At 41.0% G+C, this 20,037-nt stretch overlaps 1 protein-coding gene across 1 annotated transcript; it reads left to right on the forward strand.

Moving 5' to 3' along the window:
* Positions 1-1,635: 1,635 nt before the first annotated feature.
* On the forward strand, positions 1,636-19,139 carry frs3 (fibroblast growth factor receptor substrate 3). The gene is made up of 7 exons (XM_055912582.1): positions 1,636-1,897; positions 4,677-4,801; positions 4,949-5,037; positions 5,718-5,904; positions 6,231-6,392; positions 8,465-8,589; positions 8,791-19,139. Exons 3-7 carry the CDS (start codon positions 4,972-4,974, stop codon positions 10,183-10,185), a joined length of 1,935 nt encoding a protein of 644 aa, XP_055768557.1. The 5' UTR covers positions 1,636-1,897; positions 4,677-4,801; positions 4,949-4,971; the 3' UTR covers positions 10,186-19,139.
* Positions 19,140-20,037: the final 898 nt, after the last annotated feature.

Genomic DNA, 20,037 nt, shown 5'->3' on the forward strand with positions numbered 1-20,037 from the left:
TTCACGTTTTAAAGTAATGATGGACTGTCGTTTCTCTTTGATTATTTGAGCTGTTCTTGCCATAATATGGACTTGGTATTTTACCAAATAGGGCTATCTTCTGTATACCACCCTTACCATGTCACAACACAACTGATTGTCTCAAACGCATTAAGAAGGAAAGAAATTCTACAAATTAACGTCTAACAAGGCACAGCTGTTGAATGAAATGCATTTCAGGTAACTACCTCATGAAGCTGTTTGAGAGAATGCCAAAAGTGTGCAAAGCTGTCAAGGCAAAAGGTGGCTACTTTGAAAAATCTCAAATCTCAAATATATTTTGATTTGTTTAACACTTTTTTGGTTTCTACATGATTACATATGTGCAATAACAGAGTTCCTCTGTGCAGTGTCTGTGTTATTTTGCCCATTTTAATATTTTATTTTTATTGGCCAGTCTGAGAAATGGCTTTTCTTTACAACTCTGCCTAGAAGGCCAGCATCCCGGAGTCGCCTCTTCACTGTTGACGTTGAGACTGGTATTTTGTGGGTACTATTTAATGAAGGTGCCAGTTGAGGACTTGTGAGGCATCTGTTTCTCAAACTAGACACTCTAATGTACTTGTCCTCTTGCTCAGTTGTGCACCGGGGCCTCCCACTCATCTTTCTATTCTGGTTAGAGCCAGTTTGCGCTGTTCTGTGAAGGGAGTAGTACACAGCGTTGAAAGAGATCTTCAGTTTCTCCATGCCATCATTTCTCAGACCAAGAATAGACTGACGGGTTTCAGAAGAAAGCTCTTTGTTTCTGGCCATTTTGAGCCGGTAATCGAACCCGCAAATGCTGATTCTCCAGAAACTCAACTAGTCTAAAGAAGGCCAGTTTTATTGCTTCTTTAATCAGAACAACAGTTTTCAGCTGTGCTAACATAACTGCAAAAGGGATTTCTAATGATCAATTAGCCTTTTAAAATGCTAAACTTGGATAAGCTAACACAACATTCCATTGGAACACAGGAGTGATGGTTGCTGATAATGGGCCTCTGTACGCGTATGTAGATATTCCATTAAAAAATCTGCCGTTTCCAGCTACAATAGTCATTTACAACATTAACAATGTCTACACGGTGTTTCTGATCAATTTGATGTTATTTTAATGGATTTTTTTGCTTTTCTTTAAAAAACATGGACATTTCTAAGTGGCCCCAAACCTTTGAACAGTAGTGTATATATAAAAGATATAAAGATATTATATTCCATTTAATGTACTTGGATATCACATAGAATATCACAGAATAGGAATATAATAAAATATAAGGTTGAAGGGCAGTGAAATGTTTTCCTTTGGGCCTATAAAAACCAGCATGGTCCAGTAGTGTACACCTGGCGAGGAATGAGGTAAAAGTAGATGACCTTCAAACTATAAAGCATGTTTTTTTTCTCATTATTCTTCTAATGGATTGGATTTGTTCGTGACTCAGTGCTCACAAGAGCATTAGGCTACGGATGGAAAGCCCTCTTCTGATCATACTGGGATGATTTGCTCCACCTACAGTAACTCGTCGTCCTATAGAAAACCATATTTACACCTTCAGCATCACATTCAGTCCTCCAGCGTTCTATACCTTCTTGTCGCTCCACAAAACCTCGTTGTCTGATTGTGAACTCTCAACCCGGTGGTCGGGAAATGTCAAAGAGAGGCCCGTGCTGCAGCAGGGGGCGTAAAGGGAAAAAAAACAACAACAGTTTATTGCTTTATTTTCACGTAATTTATTTTCCTTTCTTATTAAGCAAGTGTCATATCCAATAGCATCAGAAACCGACTCCTATCTGACCAACTCTCGCAGCCGCCGTTGACAACAATTTGCAGCCTTGATCGTTCCCGATTCGTATAGCCAGCCTAACAATCCTTGCCAAACATGTGAGTAGCAACCGCTGCTATATATTTCCTTTAGCTAGTAAACCTGTTATATCTGCGATATGGATTTCTCAAATGTGTCCCCTCCCATTTTCACAGACAAACAATGTCGGTGCAGTGTTTCATACACAAAAAACTGTTATGTTACAATCAAACCTGTTCGTCTGTTGCGCTGCAAATTGATGAATGCAGTCGGTGTCATCGTGCGTTTGTATGGCGACGTCTCGATTCATTGTTTTTTTTATTTTTAGATATTCCAATGCGTTGTGTTTTCTTAGTGTCTGGATGCCGAAATCAATAATATTAAGTGACATTCTGATTATGGCTATAGCATCTCTTTTGAAAAGGAATTACATTTTCCTCCCGCTTAATAATACAGAGTAGTACCTATATCACATCATGACAGGATCGCGTATGTCAGCACCGTGATAGAGGCTACTTATATGTTATTAATAAACACCACAAATGATTACAGTAGTCTATATTTTGTGTACATATTGTATGTAAGCCCTAACAGAAAACACGTGTGTGAATGATCAAAGCATTTGTCTCATATTATGGGCAGGTAAGACATATTGACAGCTGGTGCGTCTAATGGAAGTCCAGTTTGATTTGGGGGGATTGCACAAACTCATGTTAGTCTGTTTTTCTCAGTAGTCAGTTTCTGAAATTATAACATGGTAGGCCTAATAAACATGGTAATGTAGCAAATGCAACATGACTATCAATTAAAATACATGATGCATCATAGTAGTGGAAATACCAATATCTGGGCCAGCTGAAATGCATTTATTTATCTCTGGTCCCAAGGGTGACACCAGACTACTCTAAAGGCTTTGGATTTATGACCCACACTTCTAATGTCTGGTTTTATCTTGGATATTTTTGTCCTCATTTATTTCTGGTATACAGGTGATGAATTAGGCCTAGTCAACTTCATACTCAGAGTTTGGGTGATAGACTTGTTGTTTTACTCAAACTTCCCTTTGGTAATAAAAAAAAATATATATACAGTACCAGTCAAAAGCTTGGACACACCTACTCATTCAAGGGTTTTTCTTTATTTTACTCTTTTCTACATAGTAGAATAATAATGAAGACATCAACATGATGAAATAACACAAATGGAATCATGTAGTAATCAAAGAAGTGTTAAATAAATCGAAATATATTTTATATTTGAGATTCTTCAAAGTAGCTACATTTTGCCTTGATGACAGCTTTGCACACTCTTGGCATTCTCTCAACCAGCTTCACCTGGAATGCTTTTACAACAGTCTTGAAGGAGTCCCCACATATGCTGAGCACTTGTTGGCTGCTTTTCCTTCACTCTGTTGTCCAACTCATCCCAAACCATTTCAATTGGGTTGAGGTCAGGTAATTGTGGAGACCTGGTCATCTGATGCAGCATTCCATCACTCTCCTTCTTGGTCAAATAGCCCTTACACAGCCTGGAGGTGTGTTGGGTTATTGTCCTTTTGAAAACAAATGATAGTCCGGTCCACTAAGCGTAAACCAGATGGGATGGCGTATCATTGCAGAATGCTGTGGTAGCCATGCTGGTTAAGGGTGCCTTGCATTCTAAATAAATCACTGACAGTGTCACCAGCAAAGCACCCCACACCATCACACCATCTCCTCCATGCTTCACAGAGGGAACCACACATGCAGAGATCATCTGTTCACCTACTACGCATCTCATAAAGAGAAAGGCGGTTGGAACCAAAAGTCTCAAATGTTGGACTCATCAGACCAAAGGACAAATTTCCAACGGTCTCATGTCCATTGCTCGTGTTTCTTGGCCCAATCAAGTCTCTTCTTATTTTTGTCCTTTAACAGTGGTTTCTTTGCAGCAATTCGACCATGAAGGCCTGATTCACGCAGTCTCCTCTGAACAGTTGATGTTGACATGTGTCTGTTACTTGAACTCTGTGAAACATTTATTTGGGTTGAAGTGCAGTTATTCTAATTCATTTATCCTCTGCAGCAGAGGTAACTCTGGGTCTTCCTTTCCTGTGGCGGTCCTCATGAGAACCAGTTTCAACATAGTGCTTGATGGGTTTTGCGACTGCACTTGTAGAAACTTTCAAAGTTCTTGAAATGCTCCCGGATTGACTGACCTTTATGTCTTAAAGTAATGATGGACTGTCATTTCTCTTTGCTTATTTGAGCAGTTCTTGACATGTTATGGACTTGGTCTTTTACCAAATAGGGCTAACTTCTGTATACCACCCCTACCTTGTCACAACACAACTGATTGGCTCAAACACATTAAGAAGGAAATAAATTCCACAAATGAACTTTTAACAAGGCACACCTGTTAATTGAAATGCATTCCAGGTGACTACTTCATGAAGCTGGTTGAGAGAATGCCAAGAGTGTGCAAAACTATCAAGGCAAAAGGTGGCTACTTTGAAGAATCTCGAATATAAAACACTTTTTTTTGGTTGCTACAAGATTCCAGATGTGTTATTTAATAGTTTTGATGTCTTCACTATTTTTCTTCAATGTAGAAATGAGTAAAAATAAAGAAAAACACTTGAATGAGTAGGTGTGTCCAAACTTTTGACTGGTACTGTATATTGTAAACCTGGGCCCATATTCATAAAGTGTCTAAGAGTAGGAGTTCTAATCTAGGATCAGTTTAGCTTTTTAGATCATTATTGATTAGAGGGGTGCATGATCCTAGATCAGCACTCCTACTCTGAGACACTTTATGAATACACGCCCAGTAGTAAACCTTCTTTGCATTATTTAACCATGTTACTCTCCTCTCTTGCAGGAGGGAGAAAATAGTGCTCCTGTTGAAGATTACCATCAAACCTATTAGCTCTCTCTCAACCATGACACCCAGCAGAGGACTCTGGGATTGATGCTGGGATCACTCCCACTGATGGCCTGGACTGGGTAGGAATACTGTGTGTGCATATGCGTGCGTGTGTGTGTGTGTGTGTGTGTGTGTGTGTGTGTGTGTGTGTGTGTGTGTGTGTGTGTGTGTGTGTGTGTGTTCATGGGGTAATGTCTATCTACTGTTTCTTTCCCTCTGTACTGTAGGTTTCAGCTGTCCTGCTGAAGCTATGGGGAGCTGTTGGAGCTGTCTATACAGAGACCCCATCCAAGACAACCATCTCACCAAATTCAAGGTTCATCTCTAAACCCTCATCTGTTGGCTACCTAGTGTGTGGTGTATCGGTTACCTACGCTCTTAGAAAAAAGTGTTCCAAAAGGGTTCTTTGGCTGTCCCCAGAGGAGAACCTTTTTTGGTTCCAGGTAAAAACACTTTTGGTTGCAGGTAGAACCATATTTGGTTCCATGTAGGACCCTCTGTGGAAAGGGTTCTACATGGACCCCGAAACGGTTCTAATTTGAACCAAAAGAGTAATACCTGGAACCAACAAGGGTTCTTCAAAGGGTTCTCCTATGGGGACAGCCAAATAACCTTTTAGGTTCTAGATAGCAGCCTTTTTTCTAAGAGTGTAGTCCATGGTATATTATTGTTATGAGGAACTGTTCTTTCCTGTTTTTGTATCCTGTACCCCAGGCTATTATGGCTCACATAGAGCAATGGATAGTCAGCTATCCAGGTATCTAATGATGCCTAATATCTGTACTATGCTCTGTTAACCTTTGTATACAGTTCATGTCTGCATTATAGACAATGTACCTCCAAATACAAATTAGCCACATATTTATGCTCTGCATCTGTCGTGCTTACAAAGACTATATGTATGCTATATAAAGCCTTTATAAGTTGTAAAGTGGGAACACAAACTTGATTGGGATAACTTGGGATAACTTGATCGTACTTTTTGGTATTTTCCAGGTAACCAATGTGGATGACGAGGGGAATGAGTTGGGCTCTGGGACCATGGAGCTCACCGAGACCGAGCTCATCCTGCACACGCGCAAGAGGGACGCCATCCGGTGGCCCTACCTGTGTCTGCGGCGCTACGGCTACGACTCCAACCTCTTCTCGTTCGAGAGTGGCCGGCGCTGCCAGACTGGACAGGGTGAGTCTGAACCACCTGGCATAGCTAACACTACATAGACAAAATGTTGCCCTATGAAATGTGTGTACGTACGTGTGTATATGCAGTGCTCTACTTGTTCTACTTTTGTATGGAAATGAACCACAATTGTAATGGGAGAATTGTACTTAACTGTTTAGATAGCTGCTGTTATATTAGAAGCCTAAAGTTTGGTTGTTGTCAATGAGTGAATTGTTTCCGATAACTTCTACATTTGCTTCTGGGTTTTCTTTCCGGTCAGGAGCAGTTTTAATTTAATTTAAGATAACTTAAACATGTATGTGTGTGTTTTCTCTGTGGTCGTGCAGGAATCTTTGCGTTTAAATGTTCTCGCGCGGAGGAGATCTTCAACCTCCTCCAGGAGCTGATGCAGTGCAACAGTATCAATGTGGTGGAGGAGCCTATGATCATGACCGGCAGCGGACACGCACGAGAGATCGACATGCCTCGCACCCCACAGACACCCAACAGTAAGCACAAATACAAATATAAACACACACACACAAACATCCAGTACACACATGTGCACGTCATCTATACAGTACATGATTGCTTCTTTGCTTTTGTTGAATGCGGTGAAGGTGTTTGTGTAGCAATTTCACTGCAATGCAGGACAGATGTGACGCAAAAGCAGAGAATATGTGTTTGATGTTTTGACAATAGTTTGGCGGGAAAAACTGCGTAATAATTCCGGGGAGATCAGGGATCTGGTGTCGAAATGTCTTACAGTAAATCCTTTCGTCAAACCCAGTTTCCATGCTCCAACCTGTTCAGAGGCAGGGAGGGAGGTGGAAGGGTAGAAAATACAATGACTTGTGGGTAAAACAAAGGTTACATGACAAATCATTCTATGCAATACACCACAAACATAGACACACACCAGGGTTTCCTTTAGGAAAATGTGACCCCGGACAATTGGCCGGCAGCATTTTTAATTGACCAGACATTTGCGAAATTCACCGGGCCCATATGCATTGGCTGCATAACCTGATTAGGTGCTCAGAATGACAGAAATCACATTTACCGTAGATTATGGTAGTTCATCTTAACAGAACATGCAACTCGAGGATGCAACGACGTGTGTCCTTCCTACTTAATTCTGATGCGCACTTTGAAGATGTTAGAATAACTGTCCACGTTTACTTTTCCTCAGACAACAAGACGAGTAACGAACAGCAGAATCACTAGCCTATGTCAATCTACTATCCCCCTTAGTAGAAAAGTTGACCTCTTCTATTAGTCAGCTTGTCGTTCTTTGCAAGAAAGAAATAGCCTGTTCCAAACAGACTCTGGGACAGTTGTGGGACAATAGATCCCAAATTTATACAACCAGGCTACATAACAATATACTTTAAAAAGCATTGAGGCTGATGCAACAGACTAGAACGTTTAGCTTAAAATGTTGCTAAACTATAATTTCTTCACATTATAAGCTCAGCAATGCGCACAAGGCAGTAGGCTACACGCGAATGTTTGTCCCATAATGCCAAAGAAAGAAATTCGCAGGAGAACACTGTGCCAGCGATTTCATGTGAAACTTAGAATGCGAAACTGTACATTTAAATTTAGATAGAGGGGAGATCTAAAGATTTAACAACTAACATGGGTTGCTAAAATGACTAGGATTGTGCCTTTGGCTACTGGACAATTAATGAAAGTTGATTTGAAAACCAATAGAACATGAGAGAAATATGTTACTGGTTGTAATGTGGAAGTCTTTATAAAATAATTGCCTCCACAAAATGGTCAGATTTTGGCTAGGCTACTTTGAAGCAAGGTAAGACATGCCTCAAAATATGACGTAAAAACATTCAGGTTTCAAACAAATAAGTGTATGGTTTCAAAATGCTTACTGCCTCCAGCTTGTTGCAAAGGGGTGTGTGACGCACTGAAGCCTGCGTAACATTGCCTATAGATGCACTTAATTGGCAAATGGGAAGCGCACTTCAATTAGGCTACCAGTTGAGAAATAAAAATAGTAGCTCTTTTTAATCGTGGCCATTAAAACTGTTTTTAACATGCGATTGTATTTAGAATTGTTGCGCAATGATTGGGCTTATTAAAGCACGTTTCACTACAGCAGCAACGAACAATCTATTTGAGGAGCTGTAGCAACAGCTCTCCTGCTGTCTGACAGGTTTTCCACAGAAACTAGGCTCTATATCTGCATGCTGTGCGCATTTGATAAATAAGATACTTAAGAACTAACGAAAATACATATGCACCAATTTAATTCCACAAAATAATGCAAATTAACATATAGACCGATAAGCATGACCAGTCAAATGAATTTACATAGCCTGGTATTTCCATCAATGAATAGGCTTAAAAGTCTTATTTTGCAATGAGATTTTTCTTCTTCTCCCGAACAATTGGCCGGCGACAATTTTATTTAGCGGCTTTACATCTTTTTCCCCCCGCCAAAAGCCAGCTATTACCGATTAACAGCGACCCTGAAACACACACACACACCATTAGACATAAAAACATCTAACCTCATTCACTCCCATTCACCACTGTGTGTATTGTTCTCTGTCTCCAGCTCCAGCATTTCCTGTCCAGGGTTTTCCCAACGGGTACCCGGGGTATCCCATGAGAGCTGAATCCTCCCAGCCCTCTCTAACTGACGACCCCCACGGCCACAGCCACATGGGCCTGGAGGACCAGGTAAGACTGACCCCTAAACATCTATAGTATGATTTTCTGATTATGGTGCCGAACCAAGCCGCACTGTAACCACTCTTCACCTCGCAAACATGTCGGTAATATCCTAGGGAAGGGTGATCTCTGAGTCCTTGCTAATCTCTCTTTTCTCTCTCTCTCTCTCTCTCTCGCTCTCTCTGTCTCCTTCTCCCTCTCCTTCTGCAGGCTCACACCTATGTGAATACTGTTACTGTGGATGGGGAACTCTCCAGTCGACACTGTGTACACTCCCTACCCGAGGTGCGGCCCACTTCCTTCCCCGAGTCAACCCGGGGAGCCATGCCTGTCGTGGGCCAAGGAGGTGGGCAGACCAGCATGCACTGTTGTCCCCTCGAGGAACAACGCAAGGAACCCCAGGTATTCCTTCAGCCTTCCTCTCAGGAGGTCAAATTCATGCTGGGACCCACCCCTGCACAGCGCCACCTGCTGGAGAGAGAGAGGGAGAGGCACGGGGGCCACAATCCACACGCCATGCGGCCTGTAGAGGGTGCCACAGGTTCAGAGACAGAGGGGGACGAGCCTCCTCTGCACGTGTACAACTCCCACTCCTATCACCACCCTCACTACCACCACGTGATGCACCGGCACCCTGGCCACGAACACCAGGAGGGCTGCCAGCTCACCTACGAGAATATCAACGGCCTGAGGGGGGGCCGCCGGCTGAGACTTAGCCCCAGCAGCATGTCCCAGTCTGTCGGCTCCAGCAGCAGCAGTAGCACCACCGGAGACAGTCACTCTCACCCACAATCACACCCCCTCAACCCGCACCCCCATGGCCCATCTTCTCTGCCCCCCCAGGGGTACCCCTGTGAGCGGGGCGCGGGGATGGGCGGTGGTCACCGGCGGACAGCTCTGCTCAACTACGAGAACCTGCCGTCGCTGCCCCCGGTGTGGGAGTACCGTGCCCTGCAGAGAGACGAGGAGCAGGACGAGGATGACGAGGAGCAGGATGAGGAGGAGTACGAGGAAGAGGAGGAGGACTTTGACGAGTACGAGTTTTCGGAAGGTCCAGGGACGCCCAACGGGTACCACCAGGAAGGGCTGGGGAGGGGGGGGATCCACCGTGACGCCCTGCAGAACTATGTCAACACAGAGCAGGTCCAGGTTCAGGTCCAGCCCAGTCGGCTGCGACATGCCTGCCCCCCTCAACCCCAGCACCTCCAGCCCTGCCACCGCCAGCCGGACCGGGGCGGCCGAATATTCAGCTTTGATTTCCGTAGGCGGCCTGGAGGAGGGTTTGGTCGGGGGGAGGGCTGCGAGCACGGTCACATGGCCCCGTCGAGGCAGCTCAACTACATCCAGGTGGACCTCGATGCGGAGCCGCCGTGCCAGGCCCTCGGGGGGGGTGGAGGAGGGGGAGCCCAGTCTCAGCCACAGCCACAGCACCAGCGCCTGCCACCCCTCAAATGTGGCCCCCAGCAGGCCCCACGACGCAGTGAGTTCTACGCTGTGATTGACCTGAAGAAGACAGCAGCCATGTCCAACCTGCAGAAAGCCCTCCCCCGGGACGATGGGACATCGAGAAAGACTCGCCACAACAGCACAGACCTGCCTCTGTAGATGCAGTGAGGAGGAGGAGAGACGGAGAAAGATGAAGGGAGGGAGTAGAGAGAGAGAGAAACAGGTTTGGGTGGAGCGCTTGGCTTGACAGACAGGTTATAGGAAACTCAGCGGCACACTGGACCCCTCACTCTCATCCAGCCACCTGCCTGTCCTGTCCTGTCCTGTCCTGGCCAGCTGGATCATATACAGGTACCTAATTAGATAACGAACTAAAACCTATCTGTGCATATTCCACTTTATGGAGCAAGATTGGTTTGAAGTTGCCATATTATTGTTGGTCACCTTCTGACTGTGGTGAGATGCTATCTGAGTTAGCAGCAGAAACCTTGGTCGTGGTTGGCTGGGTTTATGGTTAAACCCTTAAGCTACCATTGTTTTTGGTTATACCTTTTGGCAATGTTCTTTTTTTTTTTTTTTAGCTTTGTGGTGGTTGCGTTGAGTGCCAAGGCCCCGGGTTTGGTTCAGGGTGGGAGCAGGAATGGACGAATCAGGTCTCCAACTTTGTGTTTGACCAGTGATGGTTGATTTTAGATGTAAGAGTATTGCCCACCATAAAGTAGCTAGGTTCCTCATTCCGTTCTCATTCAGTGTTGTTGTTTTATTTATTTGACGTCCCCGTTTACGAACATGGGCTGCTATCGAGTTCAGGATTACTAGTCTACATTGTAAAATTGACTGAACATTTTCTGACATGAAAACAGTTTGTTATTCCATCAATTGAATTATAATAATGTGCATTCTTCACCTCACAAGCACTTCTTTTGACCCTGTGACTGATAGAAAGGACAGTTGATGATATTTATTTATAACTATCTGCCCTCAGGAATTAGTACAGATCAGTACAGTTTGCACATTATCCTTTGGAATTGTAATCTTACATCCTATCCAGTATTATATTTTTAGTCTAAAAAAAAGACCCCAAAGCAGAAAGAAATGTTGAAAAGATTTTCTCTCTTAATCCAAGATTAAATATCATACATTTTTCATGTTGAAATTGAATCTAAAATGGAAATAATAGTAACCTTGATAGCATGATACAGTCAGTGTGTTGATAGATTTTCAACATCCGCACGCACACACACACACGCACGCACGCACGCACGCACGCACGCACACACACACACACACGCACACACACACACGCACGCGCACGACATAACTACTGAGACGATTGAATTCATCTCTGACTCCATATCATTCCACTTGAATAGGAATCCATATCTAATTCCTAAACTATGGTTACCTTTGCACTTTTTACCTTTGAAGTCCCCACAGTTCCGAATCCCTCGTCTGGAGCAACAGAAAGGTTGTGATCTGACAAACTCCTTCGAGATGGTGATGTCATCACACAGACCCAACTATTGTATGGATGTAGTTTTTTTTGTTGCAACATTATAGAGACCTATAGCAACTTACATTTTTTTAGGGAAGAAGTTGATAACCTGTGATAATGGCTTAAAATATTAATAATAACCTCATATAAAAATTACCGGTTGACTATTTTAGTAAGTATCAGATTGATAACTGAGGGTTATCAACTGAGGGTCTGTTTTAAAGGGGAATATATCAGTATGTTTAATGTTAACTGTTTATGGAAAGTCTTATATCAATGAGAGTTTGGCTGAGGATATTATTTATTTATTCATTCATTGAGATGTCTATATGGTGATCGTTTTGCATAAAAATGTGACAAACAGTTTTTCGTAATCTAGCCAGTTGGTGATTTGGAGACCAAAGTATCACCAGTCATCGTCACACTGTCTGGGACACCATTGTAATACCATTGTTATGCCTGTAATTAATAACATTACATTCTGAAGAAGAAAGACTGTATTAATATATTAAAGTGCCAAATCTTTACTGTTACCTGTATGAACATTATGAATCAAATCAATGTGCCATTAGGATGTGTAATAGAAAACCTGAGGGCTAAGAGGCAAAGAGTTAGCCTACATGTCAAAAACAAAGGAAAGACTTTGGAGGTCTAGGGCCGTATGTATCAAGAGTAGGAGTGCTGATCTAGGATCAGGTCTCCCCTGTCCATGTAATCGTATTCATTATGATCGAAAAGGCAAATACATTCCTCTCTGAGACTCTTGATACACACTGAACAGGGTCTGGGTTTATATATTGTTAACCCTTTGTACTCCTCCTCATGAATCTGTCTAGCTGATCCAGGTCAACTGGACAAGAAAGGGCAAGAAAGACACATTTCACCTCATAGGCTAGGCTATACATTGACAGCCATATCGGAGTGAGACAACGGATTCGTTATATCGATCTAGTCTTCACAACTCCAGTGGTTTTATGCTGCTATAAGGTAGACGTTCAGAGAGTAAGAGGAGTTGGGATGGTAGTGGCTATGCAGGATTGTTTACCATATTGTTTAGTAAATGGAACTACCATTTTCGTATTCACTCAAGATCACTGCATCAGGGCTACCAGTATGAACAGGTGTTTTTAATTCAAATAAGTTTTAATTTCTCATTTCTATTTCTTATTTCTCTTGGATTGGTGTGATCAATCCACATGCCAAACCTTGTTTTCATTCCAATCTGGCTGTCTAATCTGAAGTGAAGTGGCTGAAGGTGCAGCACAGGCCTAGCAACTGTAATCCTCATAACTGCTTATTTCATCTGATGGAAAGATATACGTCGGGTCTACTCACTGTTTGTGGACATTTTTCAGACAGGGATATATCCGTTTGCACACATATATATTTTCGTGATACATTTAAAGGGTGTTTACATTTCGCAATAATGGTTTAAAAGAGATGTATTGTTGGAGATGAGGTTTATTCAGACCAATGTGTTCGAGGTGCGTTGTTAATGGTTCCACAGGTCTGTTGTATTTGATCCCCTGTTTTTATGTGAATCAGCATTGGAACTAAGACCTCTCTCAGGCCCCCTGTTGACAATATTATAACTTTGTTATTGTATACATGCTTAGATTAGAACGTGAAAAAAATGTATGTTTCTGTTTTCTTGATTGTCTTATACAGCAGATTTGCGCTTACTCAACACCTGACTTAATTGTGCCATAAGTGACTGTTGCCAAGCTTTCTGGACGACGTGTGGCTTTCGAATGTCGAAGCCTTTTAAAGGACCAGGTTAGGTGTCAGAAGGCATACGGCAGACATCTCTGTGTACTGTGTTTGCACTGATACAGGGGTTCGGACGGTTTCTAACGGTTTGACAGTTTGTATATTCATTAGTCAGTCATTGTTATCAATTTGGTGACACTTCATTGTAAAGGTACACAGGAATAGTACATTAAAATGTGTTCCTTACACTAAAGTGTAAGAAATATTGTCCAGAAATGACTTTTTGGGAATCATATCTTGTCATATCAATGTTGCCACTTTGATTTACCTTGAAAAGCGGGAAAAGATTAACAATGAAGGATTGTCCGGTAACACATGACTTATGTTTAAATAATAAACCACTTAATTGAGGCCTAATGTATAGCTAATAAGATACAATAAAGGCCTTATGAGCTACGTATATACACACTTATAAACTACAAACTAGTGGCTAATATGTGTACCTTAAAATAAAGTTTGACCAGAATTGAATTCAAACAACAGTTTTTTGCTCTCTTATGTAATTTCATCACAACTGTCTGACCACCACAAGGTGGCGTTTCTTGATACAATGCTTGGGATGATGAGAAAATAAGTAATTTTCCTTCCACCGCCCCTCAAAATGCCACTCTAGGTCCAAAATGCACTTAGTTCCATAATATTACCAAGGTACAAACAAAGTAGCTCAAAATCTAAGGAATGTTACAGTGATTTGGTACTGTATTTCAAAATGTTTTTGTTTGTTCATTTGTTTATTTATTTACCATTGAATGCATGTGTGATATCCACTGGTGGGTGACGATGATGCAGACAGGGGTCCGTTATTTTCATTCAATCACATGCTGAGCAAATGCTCTTCTAGTCCAATAAGACTAGAGCAATTGAAACCTGTTGAACCTGTATGTTAATGGTGATAATAATATGTGTTGATTGGTTGATATAAAGGTTGGGTAGGCCAAACTAAATGACTGTGATGTACACTAATATTTGAATTGAGTGCCAAATGTGGTTTAGTACTATGACTTTGACTACAGGCCAGGGACACACCTGGCTGAGATTCACCAGGAACTCTATAGGACTCTCCCTGAGAGACGCCAATGACTCTCTCACCCTCTGTTCTTGGTTTTACCTGCGGTATGAATGTAATAAGCAAAGAGAGACTGTATAGATGAAGGGCAACTATACTTAATGTTTCTATCCTTGCTGAAAGAAAAAAAGGTGAGTGGTCAGAAGTTTTGTCTAAATTTAAAAATTTGCAATATGAGTTTCTTCTTCGTATATTTGTATTTCTTGTAAGTATGTATCTCTGTATGTACATATATATATATATATATATATATATATATATATATATATATATATATATATATACAGTACCAGTAAAAAGTTTGTACACACCTACTCATTCAAGGGTTTTTCTTTTTTTTTCTGTTTTCTACATTGTAGAGTAATAGTGAAGACATCAAGACTATGTAATAGTATCCAAAAAAAAGTGTTAAACAAATCAAAATATATTCTTCAACGTAGACACTTTTTGTCTTGATGACAGTTTTGCACACACTTGGCATTCTCTCAACCAGCTTCATGAGGTAGTCACCTGGAATTCATTTCAATTAACAGATGTGTCTTGTTAAAAGTTCATTTGTGGAATTTCTTTCCTTCTTAATGTGAGCCAGTCAGTTGTATTGTGACAAGGTAGGGTGATATACAGAATATAGCCCTATTTGGTCAAATACCCAGTCCATATTATGGCAAGAACAGCTCAAATTGCAAAGAGAAACGACAGTCCATCATTACTTTAAGACATGAAGGTCAGTCAATCTGGAAAATCTCAAGAACTGTTAAAGTTTCTTCAAGTGCAGTTGCAAAAACCATCAAGCGCTATGATGAAACTGCCTCTCATATGGACCGCCACAGGAAAGGAAGACCCAGAGTTATCTCTGCTTCAGATAATGAGTTTTTTAGAATTACCAGCCTCAGAAATTCCATCCCAAATAAATGCTTCACAGAGTTCAAGTAACAGACACATTTCAACATCGACTGTTCAGAGGATATTGCGCGATCAAATTGCTGTAAAGAAAACCAATAATAAGAAGAGAGTTGCTTGGGCCAAGAATCATGAGCAATGAAAACTGTCCTTTTGTCTGATAAGTACAAATTTGAGACTTTTCGTTCCAAGCGCTGTGTCTTTGTGAGAGTAGGTGAATGGATGATCTCCGCATGTGTCGTTCCCACCGTGAAGCTTGGAGGAGGAGGTGTGATGGTGTGGGGGTGCTTTGCTGGTGACACTGTCAGTGATTTATTTAGAAGTCAAGGCACACTTAACGAGCATGGCTACCACAGCATTCTGCAGCGATACACAATTCCATCTGGTTTGCGCTTATAGGGACTATCATTTGTTTTTCAACAGGGCAATGACCCAACACACCTCCAGGCTGTGTAATGGCTATTTGACAAAGAAGGAGATTGATGGAGTGCTGCATCAGATGATCTGGCCTCCACAATCACCCGACCTCAACCCAATTGAGATGTTTTGGGATGAGTTAGACCGCAGAGTGAAGGAAAAGCAGCCAACATGTGCTCAGCATATGTGGGAACTCCTTTAAGACTATTGGAAAAGCATTCTAGGTGAAACTGGTTGAGAGCATGCCAAGAGTGTGCAAAGCTATCATCAAGGCAAATGGTGGCTACTTTGAAGTATATAAAATATATATATATATATTGATTTGTTTAACACTTTTTTGGTTACTACATGATTCCATATGTGTTATTTCATAGTTTTGATGTCTTCACTATTATTCTACAATGTAGAAAATAATAAAAATTAAGAAGAACTCTTGAATGAGTAGATGTGTCCAAATATATAAATATGAGTATGACGCAGTGAAGGTCTTCTCTTATCTTCATTGGAGTTACTGTAATTAAGCTATTTTTGCTACATCTATTGAAATGTGGAAAGATGAAACTCATAGCATCTCATTATATTTGTGGGATAAAAAACATTCTATATACCACCATGCTGAAACAAGATGTCCAGCATAATACAGGATGTTGTCTGCACCCCTCGCTGTCCCTGTCCCACCCATGTCCCAATACAAAACTAAACAGGAATGCCATTTGGTGAATGCTATAATGGTGAATGTATGCCATTTGGCGAGAGTTGTGGTATATAAACCATTGAAGAGCGGGACTTGTATGAAAATATGTATGTGACTAAATGTAATGTCAACATTAAAATTCTACTGTAAAGAAATGTATTTACATTTTTATCCCCTTTTTTGATCTTGTATCATCACTGCAACTCCCCAACGTGCTCGGTAGGCGAAGGTCGAGTCATGCGTCCTTCGAAACATGACCCTGACAAACCGCGCTTCTTAACACCCGCCCGCTTAACCTGGAAGCCAGCCGCACCAATGTGTCGGAGGAAACACTGTTCAACTGACAACCAAGGTCAGCTTGCAGGCACCTGGCCCACCACAAGGAGTCGCTAGAGCAAGATGAGCCAAGTAAATCCCCCCCCCCGGCCAAACCCTCCCCTAACCTGGACGACACTGGGAGAATTGACACAGCCCGGGAACGAACCCGGTTCTGTAGTGACACCTCTAGCTTTGCGATGCAGTGCCTTTGACCGCTGCGACACTCGGGTGGCCCAAGAACATTTTATTTTAATGACCATTTTAATTCAATTTTACACTGAATCTTTCCATTGGACGAAATTATCAACAGCTGCCTGTACATGTTCAAATTGACCTCAGAGTCATTCCACCTCAAAAAGCACAAAAAATAGGATTTCGACACCCCCATCAAATATTGGTCTGAAATGTTGTTTCTGTAGTTAGAAACAGATTAGATAAGCAGTCTTGCAACATTATTTTGTTGAAATATCATTTGAGCTGATTGATTGCACCCAAATTGGCAATTTTAATTTGTTGGATTAAATATAATATTCAGTTAATATAGTACCCAACATCTTTTTAACAATGATTAAGACATGAGGATTTCAAACCCCCCAAACCTCACACCAAGCCCACCCCAACAGCCAGTATACAGTATCAGTTCTCTATGTTTGACAAGTAGTATGAAGCTGTGGCTTGCAGTATTGTTTATTCATACTATGTAATGTATTCATGGTAAATTTGGTGATGGTTTCTTTCCCTGTTTAGAGAAATTAGCCATTGATGTTGCTTGTGTTCTCCCCTCCATAAATTAGTGTAAAAGTACCAGGTTTTGCCCACTAGAGGCCACTGCTCCTGCTATTGCCACACCCTTTTATCAAATGTTCTGCATTTATTAATTGGATCACAACGTGTGCTTTGCCGCTTTGGGTAGAAAACCAATAGCTTTTGCTCATGATAATTTTTTTTCTTCTCAAAATTCAAGCTAGTCCTCCATGAAAGCAATTCAGTTTGTACTTCTCTTAGACTTGATATGTGTCAAGGAAATGGCCCCTGTGTGTGTGTGGTTTATTTCCTTCAAAAAAGGTCTGGATTAGTTAGTGGTGAACAAGTAAACCATTAGGCTACAGCAGATCTAGTTTCAATGTTATGTTCTCTAAGGGTCTAACTGATCCAGACAAAACATATAGAGATGTTTTCTAATAATTTTATTGAAACATAACCATGCAATAGTTTATAATTTTTTAATTGTATTAGGGTTGTCACATTTTAGTCATTAGCCCATTTCTCCATCAAATTGTTGGGCTTCATATGATAATTGCACCATAGGGATAGCCCTCTCAGCGAGCTGGCAGTTGTTGGACTATTCAAAGAGAGTTGGGCTGATGCATTAGGTTGCTAAGAGAAGTAAACATTTCATTTATTTCATGGAAGACTAGCTGGACTTGTGAGGATGACCACACAATTTATTTTCAACATGAGCAAAATCTATTGGTTTTCTACCAAAAGTTGCAAAGAAAATATTGTGATCCATTTGATAAACACAAGAGACCAGCAAAATTGATAAATATGTGTGACAGAAGTAGGAACAGTGGCATCTAGTGGGAAAAAGCTGGTACTTTCACACTTATTTATGAGGGGAAATGCAAGCTACTTCAATGGCTAATTTCTCTGAACAGGGTGGTAAATACACAAAATTCGCTGAGAATACATTACATAATATGAATAAACATTACTTAATGTTGCAGCTTCATACTACTTGTCAAACATAGAGAACTGATACTGTATACTGGCCATTGGGTGGGCTTGGTGTGGGGTTTGATGTGGGGTTTGGTGGGTCCGTGGGTTGCTTTTGACCATTTATTTGGATCCCTCATGTCTTAATCATTGTTAAGAATATATTTGGTACAAATCTGATGTTAGGTACTATATATATTGAATGTTATATGAATCCTATATATTTAAAATTGCCAATTTGGGTTAAATCAATTAGCTTAATTTCTCAGTTTAAATTGTCTTTGAAAAGAAATGATGTTGCAGAAATGCTTATCTTCTCTGTTTCTAACTACAGAAACCATTCCAGAACAATCTGAGATGGTGGGTGTCATGGCATGCTGAAATGAAATGACTCCCTCAGTAAGAGTGAAGAATTTACATTTTAATAAGTTATTACTGAATTATCCTGTTTTACCTTTGTTTTACGAAGAGCCTGAAATTCTACATGATATTCATTTTGAGACTGCTTTAGGCAAGTGAAATATTGTTTGCAACTTTACTTTGAGCATGCACTTGGTGTCTGCCTGTGTAACACGTTCTGTGATGTTCTGTACAGAGAGCATGGTTTTGTAGTAAGTACTAGAGATTTTGATCCAGCTGTAAATATATATTACTTATATAGTTGTCGTGCTGTCTGTCTTGTTTCATGGCTAATGAACCATTGTGTCAAAAATAAAGCAGAGCTTTTATTGTTTTTACTCCGTTTGGTGTCGGTAATATAAGACGCTTGAGGAAAGATCCCAACCAATATTAATTTGAGATCAATAATTAATGTTTATAGTGTTAACAGCAGAACCCATGCAGTGTAACAGATCACGTTGTGAATGTTATGCTTTTGAGCATTGACATCCTATAGGCCAATGTTTCTCAACCTCTGGTTCCTGACAATGAGCGGCACCTGAAATGGTTACCTGACAATAGTTTGGTCACTTCTACAGTGCTAGTTTGAAAGTACAGTAATCAGTCCCCCGAAGAAGGAAAGATTGTAGAAGATCAAACACTAGCTTGCCAGTCCCTGATACAAAACAGGTTGAGAAACACTCCTGTAGATAATGGTACCTTAACAGAACTAGAATGAGGTCTCATCGCATTTCTATGGGTATCTTTGAACTACATTATCTATGATAATTATGTTTACCTTTAATGGTTCTCTGTTAATCCCAGAGTAGGATATCATCTTAGAAACCCAACCAGTTTGTTTCCAAACCAGTGGGTTAAATGTTAATGACACAAGCTGGTAAACATATTCACACTAGGGCTGTCCTGAACAATACTATGCTGGCTTGTATATTTTCTTTTCACAGTGTCCTTTTCTGCACGGTTCCTGCTACTATGGTGGATATGTAACCAGGCCCAGTAACCTAGTGAAAAGTTTACACCTGCACCATAACATTCTCTGAATGAATGACATTTCAGAAGATTTTAGGCAAAAAATAAGTACTGCGTGACAACATTACACCTGGACACTTCAACTGCAGTCATTATTTATTTAAAATGACTTTAATATTTTATTTTACACTGCACATCTCAGAAAGTCACCCTAAAATAGAAGTTTCTGTGTTATTTTAACAATGTCATCCATAACTTGTCATGAAA

This window comes from Salvelinus fontinalis, chromosome 3, assembly GCF_029448725.1.
Source record: "Salvelinus fontinalis isolate EN_2023a chromosome 3, ASM2944872v1, whole genome shotgun sequence".
Lineage (NCBI taxonomy): Eukaryota > Metazoa > Chordata > Actinopteri > Salmoniformes > Salmonidae > Salvelinus > Salvelinus fontinalis.